At 36.6% G+C, this 16,175-nt stretch overlaps 1 protein-coding gene across 1 annotated transcript in view; it reads left to right on the top strand.

Annotated features, from left to right (window-relative positions):
- Nucleotides 1-13,970, top strand: part of itga8 (integrin, alpha 8) — a 73,347-nt gene extending 59,377 nt beyond the window's left edge. Inside the window, exons 24-30 of the mRNA XM_051866122.1 lie at nt 464-569; nt 2,353-2,511; nt 3,851-3,964; nt 4,710-4,823; nt 6,929-7,030; nt 7,534-7,656; nt 12,235-13,970. Coding sequence (XP_051722082.1) covers nt 464-569; nt 2,353-2,511; nt 3,851-3,964; nt 4,710-4,823; nt 6,929-7,030; nt 7,534-7,656; nt 12,235-12,324 — 808 coding nt within the window. The 3' untranslated portion in view covers nt 12,325-13,970. The remainder of the gene's footprint in view (nt 1-463; nt 570-2,352; nt 2,512-3,850; nt 3,965-4,709; nt 4,824-6,928; nt 7,031-7,533; nt 7,657-12,234) is intronic.
- The last annotated feature ends 2,205 nt before the right edge of the window (nt 13,971-16,175 follow it).

Genomic DNA, 16,175 nt, shown 5'->3' with positions numbered 1-16,175 from the left:
ATCTGTCTCTTTCTGTCTCACTGAGCAGAAAATGAGCAGTCCCTCTAAAAAATGCTGGGTTGTTTCAACCCATGTTTTAGAGTCTAATTTTAATAAAAGAACCCAAACTGCCACTGTTTGCCTGTTCAGAGAGATCTGGAGAGGTTATTCACCAGGCCCATATTGATTATTAAATACTTCTGTTCATTTAAAATACTGTCTTGCCATAAGGTCAAAGTGAAGGATAAATAAGGCATATCATAGAAAATAAGACTAACATCTGTTTTTATGACATATTAGCCAGTAAATATCTTACTTTCCCTCTGTCAAATGTTTTTTCTTATTGAATATCCTGCCACACTGCAAAATTAAAATGGATTTGAAATTTGAATGGTGTTTATTGGAAAATATTTATGAGACTGTACATGCTAATAGTTTGCATCTTACAGTACCTGCTTGAAAATCTTCTCTCTGTTTTCCTCAGTGTGTCTCACCCAGCTCAGGTTGTTTTGCCTTTCCCTCGATGGGAACCCAAAGAGAAACCTGTGAGAGAGGATGACGTCGGCCCTCAGGTTCAACACATATATGAGGTACGGAATAAACAGACAGGAAAACAAAACATATTTGGTAAACATGGAGATCCTCAGAGACAGGAATAGAAGAAGAGATGTATGGAAAAGTATGGAACTGTCATGCTCTGTTAAATGGCCAACAAACATTCAAAACTTTGTTGTGATCAAAGGGATCCAGATCAGTAGTAATCACTTTTCATAAAACACACTCGCAAACACACGCATACAGTACATAGAAAGTAGACATACAAGCATGCCACAGCTAATCACAGCTGATGTACAGCAGATCTTATCTTTAACACACTGTGAGTGAATTTAATCCATATTTATATGGAAAACAGTTTAACTTTGTGACTCAACGTTACTTTTTTAACAACCCAATTCTCTCTCCAGCAATAAAATCTAACACTAATCTATTATAAGAAATAAACCACAATAAATTTTCCTCATGGAGTGTAGTGCATTCAGCTAGCAAAAACCAACTTCTGTAAAGCTATTTATTTGTTGTTTGTTTTTGTGTAGACTCCTGACCTCTTTTTGCTATGAGTGGGCCTCACTAAACACCATCTGTCCTGCGGCTATTAATTTTTTAATTGCCTGTAATGTTGGCCAGACGCTGTACAGATGGTTTGTATTAGAAGCAGCTTCAGCTCTGCCATGTTCAGTCCAACCGCTAATGCTAATGCTAGCCCAGAGTGTTTGATTTAATGTTTATCAAATTCTTGTACATTCTTCCATATCAAATGAAAATCTGATGATTCATATTAAAAGAATTTGGCATCAACAGCACCCCTTATGGAAATTTACTATAGTTTTTCACTATAGTAAAATTTTGAAAGTGGTATTTTGGAAGAAACATTGTTTCATACTGTAAGGGAATCTACTTTATTTTTATTAATTCTAAATGTTTTTAGGATATTGGATATTTAATTGTCCATGCATATTTCCTCTATTTTAACATTCTAACATTCACTTAAAGTTATTTTGTCACGTGTGGCTGCGGTGAATAAAGCACACAACAATAGAAATACTACAACAACAGTCTTTAATGTAACTCAGGAGTTACAGGAGAACACAATAAGGCAAACACAACCACTAAACATTAAAGTCCCCCTGAAATCAAAATTTAAGTTTTTTAGCTTTTAGTATTAATATTTTAGCCTTAAGGTTATGAATAATTTCCAAAACAATGACAAAATTCGCATTTAGGAGATATAAGCATTCAAAACTTACAGTCTCTCACTTCCGTTAAAGTGGATCACAGATTTTCATGACATCACTGTGCACATCAGCTTCTCATCAAATCTTCTGTCCAATCAAATGCTCTCTAGAATCTGAAGTCCCGCCCCTCCTACACAATGAACAGACGCTGAAGCTGCAGCTGAAATCTGTCATTTGTTCACACATTTACTAGTTTCTATATGGTGAATGGCACATAGTGCACTATATAGGGGATAGGGAACAATTCAGACAGTGTAAATATGCTTTCCATTGAGGTGAAAGAAGTCCGTTTTCACATTAGTGTCATATGTACCGCCGCAGCGCAAGCAGTCTGCTCTGGTCCAGAGACACGAGAGCACAGAGCAGATCATATCACCCATTTTTCGGCTATAACATAAAAATAATTGGAAATATATCAAATATATAATGGTATCAGCCATAATTTCCTTATTGGTGCGTCTCTATAAATGTTTATAAGGAAACTTGAATATTTTTAAATAGATTTAAATGTATATTTTTAAGTTTGGTAATTTGAAGTTTATGCTGGTTTCTCTTTTTGTTTCTCTCTTCTTTTTCCCAGTTACATAATAAGGGTCCAAGTTCAATAAGCAGGACTGTTTTGGAGGTGGGCTGGCCCAGTCAGTTCCATGAGGAACACCTCCTCTATGCCCTTCAGATCATTACAGACGGACCTGTTCACTGCAGCGTCAACGGCTCCCTCAACCCACTGGAGCTAGAGGTAAACTTACTCTCATCTCTCTATCCTTCTCTGTTTTTTTTCCCCTCCCTGAGGGTGTCCTTTCTAAAGAGAGCCAGTTCCAGAAGAAAGAGTCCACATCCAAAAATTTTTACACTGTTTCAGTAAAGTCAGCCCCCTGACAAGATCTTTCCTCATACACAGAGCCAGTTACTTGAATGAATGTTTCTTTCTCCATCTGCATCACAAATCTCTCTCTTGCCTGTGTCCCTATAAATCTCAGGTTTCTGTGCTTTTAGTAATGAGTCTCAAATAAATGTAAAACTGCGACGGCTGAGCCCTGCTTGTTTTTGATCAGAGGGTGTTGGACTAATTCTGACCCCACTGCTCTCTTGACTAGACTTTATTATCGCTGTTCAGATTTCATGTGCAGTCATTATGAAGTGTCACAACGTCCTCATGAAGCCTCTGCGCATTGTAACTGATCTGCATTCATGCTGAGTTCAGAATTTTAACCACCTGGACTGATATTAGAGCTCTCTTCCTGTGAACTTTAGAGGAGAGAATTATGCTTAACCAGAGTTTTGGCCCTGAACTCTATGTCTGCTTCTCTGACCACATTCACACAGTGACAACCGCATTATATAATACAAGTGACTGACTTTTTTTTCTTTCTTTTTTTTCTTTTTTTTAACATTTTAACCTAAAATACTAACTACACATACAGTAATTGTATAAATAAAAAAAATAATAGAAATACGAAATATTTAATTAGTGTTTTTCTTTCCTTCCGTGTGACATACATTCAGAAATCATTCAGTGCTGAAAACTGCTTTGGAACAATATTTATTTTGAAAAGTGGTTAAAATTAAGTTAAATTAAATTGAAAATGTTTGTCTTCAGGTTTATACAGATAACATGACAAAAGTTAATACAGAGAGAATATTTTTCCAAAAATCTTTTAATAACTTGCTTATTAATGCCAGTTATTTAATTTTAGAACTGTGTTATATCATTTCATGTATAATTATTGTATCGCTATTATATTTTAAAATTTATTCAATTCATTTTATCATATAATTTTATGTATTTGGGTGCCCTTGGCAAAAATTACTAAAAATAATACTGGAATAAAAAAAATATTTTATTTAAATAAAATTAAATATTTTTTTAATTTTAAGGTTTTTTTTGTTTTGTTTTTAAATAATAATAAATGCACATACCAAAATTACTCAAAATTTAACTGAAAATTTAAGACTGAAAATATAAAAATAGTAGCTAATTAGAAATATTAATAAATACTATAATAAGATTTCCTACACACAGCAGGTTCCATCTAATATTCATTTTTCAATTCCTCTCCCATCTCTTGCATGCTTAGACCTCCACTCTTCAGGACACTCCAGAATTACTGGGCTTTCTGAGGAACAGCAGCGGTCCAACTCGCCATAGACGATCTGTTTCTACAGCCCAGAGCTACAGCAGCAAGACACTGGTACGCACATACACTCCCACCAGAACCACAAACACTCTCACAAACCACCTAAAGCACATGGCTGCACGCCCTGTGGGAACACTCTCATAGATGTGACAGATAGATTCTTATGTTGAACTTGACATGTGTTATGGGGACCTGTGTTAACCTCAAAGGGGGAGTTCACCTGTAAATCTCATAACAGGTAATTCATATTATGCTTATTGTCCTGCTCTCTCGAACTGTCTCTTTAGGGAGTGTGTGTGTGATGTGAGTGCATGGACCAGGTGGTTTTGATAATCTTAGTCCATCACACCTTAGGCAGTGTGATAAGACAGGGCAGAGGTCATGTCCTATGCACATACACAAACAGTTGGCATTGATACTGCATACATACACACCATCACTCAACTCTTTAAATGTGACCACTAAAATCACTCAAAATCAAGTGTGAGGCTTTTAAAACATACATCACATCTGCAGAGGTACAACAAGGTGAAAATGCTTATATTTTACATTTTTCCAATTTGACACTTTGTTTTTATTACAAATTGTATTATCAGCAGAAGAATTAAAGTGAAATGTTGAATTGAAAAATTTTTAATTTTATGTCTAAATGTTTCAAAATCCTAAAACCTGGAAAGTTTATTTCCAGGTTTCATTTAGATGTTGAATCCCAGATTTTTAATGTGGTCTAAAACTTTTGAGGTCACTGTACATACTGCTTCCACATTAATGTGAATGATGTTCTCTGCTTTTTCTTTAGAACTGCTCTAATATCAGCTGCCTGATGGTGGAGTGTGTCGTGAATCGTTTGGATCGAGGGCAAAGCGCAGTGATCAAGTTCAGATCTCGTCTCTGGGCTCACACCTTCTTACAGGTACTTTTATCACACAAATATCCTTAAATTTCGTGCTAATCGACTATGGAAGTCTTGTTGGTTAACATAGTTAAAGGAATAGTTCACTCAAAAATGAAATTTCATCATTTACTCAGCCTCATGTTGTTCTAAAAAATCTATGACTTTCTTATGTATTACATAAAAAAAGAGAGAAATCTTTTTGTTTGTGTACATACAATAAAAGTCACTGGGCTCAAAATGGTTTTGCTTGCCAACAGGTTTGGGAAAAAATGGTCAAACAATGAAAGTCAGTGGGTCCAAAACAACACTGAACTCCATTAACTTTCAATGCGTCGACCAAAAAAAAAAAAAAAAAATTCTTAAAAATTTTATATTCCATTCTGAAGAAAAAATAAGGCATACAGTTTGGAATGACATGAGGAGGAGTAAACAGAATTTTGACAGAATTTTCAGAGTGACAGAATTCATTTCTCGGTGAGCCATCCCTTTAAAGTCCCCCTGTAGTCAATAATTTTATCCCTGAAAACTCATCTTTGATCACCAAAATTACACATTTAAATGTTTTTTCCTTGAAAAAAAATAAATTCGTCATGCCTTAAAATTACTTGAAAGTAACTCTACACCCTTGCCTCGTTTAGTATACCCGGTTCTATGAATATGCTAATTAACCCCGCCTCCACTCACTCGCACGAGCTCAGAGATCCACTCGTTGATGATCACACGTTGACATGATTGGTTACAAGGCAGTTTCTGATGTCAGAAACACCAGCGATTTCAAACCGCGTTTTTGAGATTGTCTTTGGTTCGCTGCAGTTTTAAGAAGAAAATACTCAGCAATTGTGTTGACTTATGGTTTGTCTTAAAGCATAATAAAAACACCACATAGACATATAAACAACATTAAAAGCTTGATTTTCACCACAGGGGGACTTTAAGAAACCTGCTTGGAAAACCAGCATCCAAAGCACAACATCTGCCGTTCTTTTCAACAGGGACACAGTGTATGTAATCACAGAGAAGGATGCAGCATGGAATCTACTGTAGTGTATAAACATTCACAAACTGTCTCTGTGCTTTTAGATGTTATCTTCACAGCATCCCTGTAAAGTCCAGCTGGTGATTTTCACTTCTTAAATCACTGTATGATCAAAGACTCTTATTAAGCTGCGTTTACACTGACTGTGATTTGCAGCAACAAAATGGCCGGCAGTGATTCATTTTCAATGAGCATTGGCTATTTGAGGTGACATGAGCGACTGTGGCTGATGCAACAAAGTTGAGCAGAGTTCAGCTTTTATGCCAAATGCACAACAACATAATTTCAGCAACTACCAATGGGAGTGCAGACAGTGAAGCGTAAGAACAGTGTAGTGTTTTATCGGGACAGTTCACTCACTCTCATGTCATTCCAAACCTGTATGACTTACTTTCTTCTGTGAAACACAAAAGAACATATAATGTTTAAGGTTTTTGTTTGTTTGTTTTTTTGTTGATACAATGAAAGTTCTTTTCATTCCAAAGAAAGAAAGTCATACAGGTTTGGAACAGCATGAGGGTGAGTGAATGATGACAGGATGTAAATTTTCAGGTGAACTATCCCTTTAACATGGTGTTCATGGCCACCCTTCCTCTCTGAACACGACCAAGTGTTTAACTCAACCTCAGATGTTAGGCTGGTGTCACAGGAGATGACATCACCAGTCTAATTAGACACCTCAGTCATGTGACGCCATAAACCCTGACATCGTCAGAACAAAATGCTTTCATCTCATCTTCAGAGGAACGTCCACAGAATCCAGACACATGTATGAGAGCACATACGCTGGTGTGTCTGCAGGACAGTAGTGCTCTTTGCATGTGTGTGTGTCTGTGTGAGTGATCCTAGTTTAAAGGAAGTGCTTTAAGTTTTTGTTTTGCTGCTCTTTTGACCACTGCTTCTCGTTAAGCCTCATCCATGCTGAAGCCATTACAACTCAGCGCCCCGTCAGACACCCGCCATGTGCGTTCTGTTAATGTTAATCTGACATTTTCCTCTTCGGCGAGGGGCCGGCCTCTGTCCCGCTCACTCTGAGATGTTTCCATGTGTGTTGTATTTATGCTAATCCATTGCTTTCCTCTGGCAGAGACGGAATGACCACTACACGCTAAACTCCACAGTGTCCTTTCAAGTGACGGCCATGCCTTATCGGATCAAAGCTGATACACTGCCACACCAGAGAAAATCAGTGAGTGATCTAGTGTGTTTGGGTGCAAATAGAAGAAAGTAGAAAATACATAGTATTTTAAATACATAGTAAAGACATAGTACTACCATGGTATTTTGGACATGTACCATGTTATTCTTAGAAGTACATTGAAGTACCATATAAATACCATGGTACTGAAATTCATGTATTAAAGTACCATAGTATCACCAACATTTACTGATGCAATGCGCAGTACTTTTTTGTAAGGCTCTTTATGTGTATTAACAGCATTAAGGCTTCTTAGCTGAGTGCTATAATCAAATCATAACACCCCTACTGTCCAAAAGGAAGGAAATTAAATAATTAAGATAAACAAAACATTCTTAAGGAGCTTTTGTTACATTTAGTTTAAAACAAGACAAAGAGGTGAGAGATGATAAGGCAAAGTAAGCTGCCAACCTGCTTTATGTGTGCCAATATCAGCTACATCAGTGGTAGTAAAATATTAATGACTTCTGTGTTTGTGTGCTTGTGTTTTTAAGATCGGCACATTTGTGGTGTGGGCCATTCCTGATGTTTCCTTTGCCATTCCCCTGTGGGTAATAATTTTGGCTATACTGCTGGGACTGCTGGTGCTGGCTATGCTTAGCTTAGCAATGTGGAAGGTAGGTTGACCATAACACACAAACACACACACAGTCTTATACTTACCTCCATTGCCTCTACACATGATGCTGTTCTGAACACACTGATAATCAGTCACAAAACTACCATCCAAAATATTGGGGTTTGTAAGATTTTTTGTTGTTGTTTTGAAAGAAATTATAGGTGCAATATGTAAGAATTTTGCAGTAAAATATCCAAAAACCACTAGGCCAGTGTTATAAATTTTGTTCACTTGAGTACTTACAATATCCCAAATGTTTGCAACTATTTGTAAATCGTGAGAAAATTGCAATTTTAACCAAGGCTCCAGGACGTGTGAGGAGTCGCCTGCCAATGGCGTCATACCCGCGTTATAAAACCGGTTTCCGGTTTTATTTTGTAGAAACCATGGAAACACCAAAGACGCTTTAACATTTACATGTTTTAATAGACAAGGGATCAACTGTTTTGATATAGACAGAAAACTAATTATTGTTATATAGCTCAACACGTTTAGTCTTTTTGTTTAAACCTAATTTTCTTGATTTTTTGCGAGTACCATGTTTTAGCATGCCTCAGAGAAAAACACTATTTTGTCAAGTAGCTAACATAGCATAATCAGATGCAGCTTTATTTTTAGTAACAGTGATACAGCATTTTCTCCATCATACAATACGTTTTAAAATAATTGCATGCCCATTTATCAACACAAGCCATCCAGCATTTAATATGATATTCTAAAATCGATCTAGCTTACTGCAGTGTGCAACAAGTGTCTCACAGCAGCCGCCGAGCGAATGCACAGAGTAACGTTATAACATTTTCAACACACTCAAATGTATCTAATATGATAAACAGAGCTGTGTTACCTCATACTCATGACCGGAAAAGCGGAAGCAGCGCCGGCGACTGTGGCATGATAAAAGTTCCGCTACTCGCGTAATTTCTTCCCGAGTCCTATCCCAATTCTTTTCCACCAGCTGTGATGTGAAGACCACATGTCCCAAGATTCTGCGCTCAAACTTGGCATCATCAAGCTACACCTTTGTTTTGAATAGGCCTCTAGCGACCTCTAGCAGACAGAAAATCTTACATTTTGCACCTTTAATACTTTTATTCAGCAAGGGCATTCAATTGATCAAAAGTGATGGTAAAAACATTTATAATGTTACGAAAGATTTCTATTTCAAATAGAAATTTTAAATGCTGTTCTTTTGAACTTTATATTCATTAAAGATTTCTGAAAAAAATCATCATGGATTCCACAAAAAAAATATTAAGCAGCACAAATGTATTCTTTCTTTCTTGAGCAGCAAATCAGCATATTATAATGATTCTAAAGAATTGTGTGACACTGAAGACTGGAGTAATGATGCTGAAAGCTCAGCTTTGCCGTCACAGAGATTAATTACAATTTAAAATACATTCAAATAGGGGAAAAAAGTCTTTTGAATTATATTAACATCTCACAATATTATTGTTTTTGCTGTATTTTTGATCAAATAAATGCAGCCTTGGTAAGCATAAAAGACTTCTTTTAAAAACATTAAAAACAATCTTGCCAACCCCAAACAACACAACACACAGATTAATGAAAAACTTAAAGGATTAAATACATGTTGTGCATCACCTCTGTATTTCAGATGAGGTTAACAGAGGAAATACATGCTCTCAAAGTATTCTATGTATATGTTGGCATTAGTCTTCAAGAACAGCAAAATCTGTCTGTAACTGCGTCTCTGCTTCAGTGAAATAGCAAAACAAAGGAACTACAGGGGGTAGAGAAAGAGATGGCTGTTAGAGATAGAGTGAGAGGAGGAGATGGTGGAGGAAGTGGAGAAGGGGGTTGGAGGAAGTGAAGTGAAAAGAGGTATGGGGAACATTGAACAGCTTGATGAAAATTGGCAAATCAGATTAACAGATAAAGGAGAGGGGGGGCTGGGGGGAGGACTGTTGCAGTTGGGCAGTAATGAGCCATTTTTGATATTATCAGTGTTTTGTCTACAGGGCTGTTCTCAGGCACTTGATTGGGTCCCTATGGAGGAGACGTGCCCTAATTGGCTAACATGCACAAACACACACATATGCATTAAGAGTACTGAAGAGTGATGAATGTGCGTGGGTGCACAAGAGGAAAATGTCAATCAGATGCTGAGAGGGTTTTTTTTTTTTTTTTGAGCAGCTGAGGCTCTAGATTTTAGTTTAACAAAGACTATTATACATTTTATAGATAGTGTCACATATAATGGATTTGAAAAGTGAGGAAAACATAAATGCATTCAACTGAGAATACAATGTAATTGCTCCCTCTTGTGGTGAAATGGGTTGTTGACAAAGTGTTAATGAACTTGATCAAAATCAACATTTTAAATGAAAATGTAGACATACATTATATATTTAAAATTATATACATGTATATATATATATATATATAATTTAAATATAAATTTAATTGTGTGTATATATATATTTGAGATCACACAATTTTCTAATTTAATGTTTAATTTAAAGTTATCTTATTTCAGGAATTTTGCTAATTTTCTATATCACTTTTTTGCTTTAATGACAGCAATACTTGTGTTGCATGACATCATCACAGATTACATTTTCACAAATATATTTATATACAGGTGCTGGTCATATAATTAGAATATCGTGAAAAAGTTAATTTTTTTATTGTAAATTATTTTAAAAAATGAAACTTTCATATATTCTAGATTCCCTACATGTAAAGTAAAACATTTCAAAAGTTTTTTTTTTTTAAATTTGTTGATTAGAGCGTACAGCTCATGAAAGTCCAAAATCCAGTATCTCAAAATATTAGAATATTTACATTTGAGTTTCATTAAATGACCATCCCTACAGTATAAATTCCGGGTATCTTTTGTTCTTTGAAACCACACTAATGGGGAAGACTGCTGACTTGGCAATGGTCCAGGAGACAATCATTGACACCCTCCACAAAGAGAGTAAGTCACAGAAGGTCATTACTGAATGGGGTGGCTGTTTACAGAGTGTATATCAAAGCATATTAAATGCAAAGTTGACTGGAAGGAAGAAATTGGGTAGGCAAAGGTGCACAAGCAACAGGGATGACCGCAAGCTTGAGAATACTGTCAAGTAAAGCCAATTCAAACACTTGGGAGAGCTTCACAATGAGTAGAATGAAGCCGGAGTCAGCGCATCAAGAGTCACCACACTCAGACATCTTCAGGAAAAGGACTACCAAGCCACTTCTGAACCAGAGACAACGTCAGAAGCATCTTACCTGGGCTAAGGAGAAAAAGAACTGGACAGTGAACAGTGGTCGAAAGTCCTCTTTTCAGATAAAAGTAAATTTTGCATTTCATGTTGAAATCATGGTCCCAGAGTATGAAGGAAGAATGGAGAGGCACAGAATCCAAGCTGCTTGAAGTCTAGTGTGAAGTTTCTGAAGTCAATAATGATTTGGGGGGGCCGTGACGTCTGCTGGTGTTGGTCCATTGTGTTTCCATCTGCTGACAAGCTTTATGGAGATGCTGATTTCCTTTTCCAGCAGGACTTTAGCACCTGCCCACAGTGCAAAAACCACTTCCAAGTGGTTTGCTGACCATGATATTACTGTGCTTTATTGGCCAGCCAATATGCCTGACCTGAATCTATGGGATATTTTCAAGAGAAAGATGAGAAACAGTCGATCCAACAATATACAGATGATCTGAAGGCTCAATAGTGCCTCAGCAGTGCCACAGGCTGATCACTTCCATGCCACACTTCACTGATGCAGTAATTTGTGCTAGGAGCAAGTCATTTGCTGTAATATGTCCTGCCGATCAAGTATTGAGTGCACAAAAGAACATACTTTAAAGAACTTTAACTTTTCTGTTTTGCAAATCCATTTTTTGATTGATCTTAGGAAATATTCTAATATTTTGAAATACTGGATTTTGGACTTTCATGAGCTGTACGCTCTAATCATCAAAATTAAAAAAAAAAACTTTTGAAATGTTTTACTTTACATGTAGGGAATCTAGAATATATGAAAGTTTCATTTTTAAAAATAATTTATAATAAAAAAAATGAACTTTTTGATGATATTCTAATTATATGACCAGCACCTGTATATATAATATATATTTCACACACTTTTTTCATTAGTTATCTAAAATTAGTTATCTAGTTAATGCAAAATGTTTCACACACACACAAATATATATATATATATATATATATATATATATATATATATATAAAGGTGGTGAATTACGTAACACTGCATTCACTGCTTCGGTATGTCAGCTGAGGAACTGCGTCTAGGAGTTCTTATGATTACTGCCCTGCTGCTTATAACTAAATGTTTCTGATTTTAAAGGATATTATATCAGTTCAATCAGCATATCCATAAATAGATCTATTTACTTGATCTCCAGTGAATGCAGTCCTCTGAATCTCTGGTCTTAAATGGGTCATTGTCTTCAGCCTCTAAGTGTTTTAGCAGACAAAACATTGGAAGAAAGGAATCATGTCTGTTATCCCAGGGATCACATTCTCATCCTCTGTTCTTTTTCTTTTTTTTTCTTTTCCCCACCCGCCTCGTCCCACCTGCTCTCCTTCTTCAGTGCGGCTTCTTCGATCGGGCGCGGCCACCCAAAGACGATGACGTGTCAGACCGCGAGCAGCTGACCGCAGAAAAATCCACAGATGCGTGAGAGCAGAACAGATGAGAAGTATGAATAAAGAGGCCATGGGATGCTTCACCATGAAGACAGTGGAGGAGTTGTGTTCGAAGGTTTCGGTATCTTTGTAGAAGACTACAGATCCAAGCCTCTAAATAAACTACAGCTGCCACACTGGACTGCGATCTGTGAGCTGGGCCACAGTACCACTCAGAAACTTTCATAAAGCTTTATTTAAAATGGCAGAAGATCAAGAACTCTGATAGAGCTGCAATATCCACCGTGTCCAAAGAGCCACATGCCAGTACAAGACCAGAGGCTGACCAATACAGTCCCAAAGATTAAGATCTCACTGACTGATCAACTCCATCGACTTCCTGTTAGGTTAAGATGAAACACAGTGATTACATCTGACAAAAATTTGTTTAACATTATCAATGGAACTTAAGATAATGTGATCTCAGTCACCAGCTCAGCACAAGATCTGGATCATTCCACAATACACTTCACATCGTATGGCCACATACACACTGCAGCTAAATATAGATCCACTCCTCTTTTAGGTCATTTTCTGATATTTCTTTTGTTTTTATATTTAAATATCTGACACCAAACAGTTTAAACTTTTGGCATCCATGTTTCATGTTTACAGCAGAGAGATCCAAAAACATTGTCATGATTATAAGCAGTCTTGGGAGTGACTCTGTACACACACAGAACAGTAATCTAAGGGAATCACTCCCACATTTGTCACTCCCAAAACTTTGCAGTGTGTGTATGGCCATTTTAAAATTTTTACATACTGTATACAAATCATTTGTCACCTACAGTATGCACATTATGTTTTGTCATAAAAGAAACTGAATTTTACAGATAAGAATGCAGCTCATTGATAATGATAAAGGTGTAGTAGTAAATTCTGCTATTTGTGGCTAACTAGAATCTTTATTCTTAAAGAGCCGGTGCTTTGCATCAGCCCACAATGTAGTTTCACAGCATTGCCTCATATGTCTACATGCCTTGTCAATGATTGTACTGATTACATATTGATGCTTGTAAAAGAATTCAGTTAGTACAAAGGTGGGGGGAGGGGGAATTAACATATAAATTACATGTGCAATAATGGGACATTTTTGAGTTGATAATTTGTGTGTACACTGGCTCCAAAATGTTTAAAACCTGAGGATCAGGTTGTTTTGTATATAAAGTTAAAATACTTATTTGTCAGGCTGACGTGAATATTTCATTTCCAAACTAAAGGGAACAAAAATATTTTGTCTTGCAGCACTCTAAATGCATAGCTAGATAATGTTATATGAAGTAGGCAGATTTATTTCATCTGTTGGGAAATCTTTTTTTTTTTTGACTGCTGCTCTAACATGTTGGATTCAGACCATGTTAATGAGAAAACAACAGTTTGTTTGTTTCATATGGATGTCTTTTTTGTTTGTTTTTTTGTTTTTTTTTTACCTCAATCAGTGCCCACCAGTGTCTTTTAATATATGGACTGATAATACAAGAACAGTTTTCAAATAATCTTAGTCATTACAAAACCACGTCTTCTTATATTTTCTCCTTTGGAAAGATATGATCAATGTTTCACTCCATGAATGATGTATTGTGATGTGCACCCCTGTCTATTTTACACAGATCTGAAATTAAAATGAAATTTGAAACTATGTAGCCTATTTGAATTGTTGCATTATTCTTCTTTTTAATTGTACAAAGTGAGGCGCGCGCGGGGGGAATTCCTTTAGATGGTAGGCTACTTTGTATAACCGAATTTCTTTATTTCGCTCACGATTCAACATGTCTTGGTGTTTGTCTTATGGATTGTTGGGTAGTTAGGCCACAGAATATACACTAACAAGAAGCGACGCTCAATAGAACGTTCCATTGAAACACCGGCGCCCAGCAGCAGCCCTGCGTTTCCGCCATTTTGGGGTGAAAGCGAGTCGGCAACCCACTAGTTTCTATGGCAATATCAGCTGCTTTGTTTAAAAAAAAAAAAAAACGTACATTAAAGCTGAAATCCAACCTGAATGATGACAACACAGAATAAAATACTAACACTAGTGATTATCAAATCCTTTTTACAGTTTATTACACATGTTTAAGTCTTCCACTTTTTTCACAAAACCTTTGCTCTCTAGAAACCCAGTCAGTTTGGGTTAAAATTCTTTAAAAGGCTTATAAACAATGAATTATTACCAACATATGAAATTAAATTAAGGACATGCATCAGAAAAATTATTGGGAATGTTGGACAATAAATACATGAATATAACAGCTTGATTTTGCAGTGTTGTCTGTCCATTGAAGTAAAAGTGTCCAAAAGTGTGAATTATGCGATAACGGACACAGCAATGCATCATGTATTATAAGATCGTTATGTTTGTAGCGTGATCCATTAAAACGTACAATAGCCTATTTCAATTCAGACCTAGATACTATTACTATTACTCCACTATGTCTGAAATATATTGTTCGCTGCAAACATGATGATCTTACATTTATTAATTATTAATTTACTATTAATAAATGTATAAAGTTGCATAAAATGGAAATACTCAATAAAGTAGGCTAACTACATTACCTCAGATGGCTGAATGGTTGGATTGCACAACTGGTCAAATAAAACATATATAAGACAATACAACATTTACTGTGGGAGCCATACAATTTGGTGACTTAATTTTAAAAAACTGTTCTATTGCGCTTCTGATTTGGCAGTGAAATGTGAAGATGTGAAGGATATGGTCCAGTTAGTATTTTCACCCCATAATGGCGGCCGCGCTACCGGAGCGCCATCTAGTGGCTGTTACCCAAAAAGTATCAAAGTGTCGCCTCTTGGGTTCTAAGCTCTTTGGTTAGGCCCACTGGCCACAAAGTCAGATGACACGTAACTTGTATTGTTTTGAATGGGAGAAAGTGTAACGCGCAATATGGCGGAATAAGTCCCGCCTTCAAAATAAGAGCCAATCGCCGACTGGTAAAGTCATCGCGTCACAGCAGCAGCCGTTAGAAGCACCGGTTTCTATAGAAACAGTCAGACGCGCGCCTCCCAAATGAGGCACAAGAGACGCATTTAGGTCTGCACATGCGCATTAGCTTGATCCAGCCTAAAAAATACAGGGTTTTTTTGTCATGATTCGAGCGTTTGGAAAAAAAATTATGAGACAGATGTTGTCAGATTTCATTGGTGATTTCAAATATGAAATTTAATCCAAAGCTTGGCAAACAGCTTTGGAGAGTTTCCTCATTCAAAGAGATGGGAGTTGCACTTGCATGCCCGAGAGGCGTTTCAAAGATGGCCGCCGAGTGAAATGACTTGTCTTAAAGGGACTTTGCTGATACGCAAAGCTCTTCTATCAGAGCGCGGTAAAGTTAGTTTCAGGTTCCATATTCGCCTAGGCTGCTTAAGGAACCGTCTGCAAATCCCACTCAGTGCAAAAACAAAAGAGGTCAAAGCATTCATTCGAATGATTTTTACAATGTTAGCCTATAGTAAATGGCTGATGTGTAGACTGACTTACTATATATGTGCTTTTGCCCATATCTCACTTTATACGCGAACAGTATAGCCAATTTATTTAGGGAAAAAAGCAGGAATTCACCTTAATGATATTTTTACATTCCAGTTGCTGTAGCACACTAGACAGACTTAGGCTAGCTACTACAGGTGAGATTTTGCCAATTTCTCCGTTCATATGTACAGTGGTCTGACTGTTATTTTTAGAAAAAAGTACTGTAACCTAATTCACCAAAAGGTTTTTTTTTTCTTCACGTTTCAAAGGTTGTAATAGAGAATGAGAAGGTTGCGTCACAGCGTTTTCACTCGCGTTGCATTTCGGGAAGGCGTCGCCATATTAGCAGGATATGCT

Source organism: Ctenopharyngodon idella, chromosome 16 (assembly GCF_019924925.1).
Source record: "Ctenopharyngodon idella isolate HZGC_01 chromosome 16, HZGC01, whole genome shotgun sequence".
NCBI classification, from domain to species: domain Eukaryota; kingdom Metazoa; phylum Chordata; class Actinopteri; order Cypriniformes; family Xenocyprididae; genus Ctenopharyngodon; species Ctenopharyngodon idella.
The sequence above is the reverse complement of the archived record's forward strand: the minus strand, read 5'-3'. Positions and strand labels throughout refer to the sequence as shown.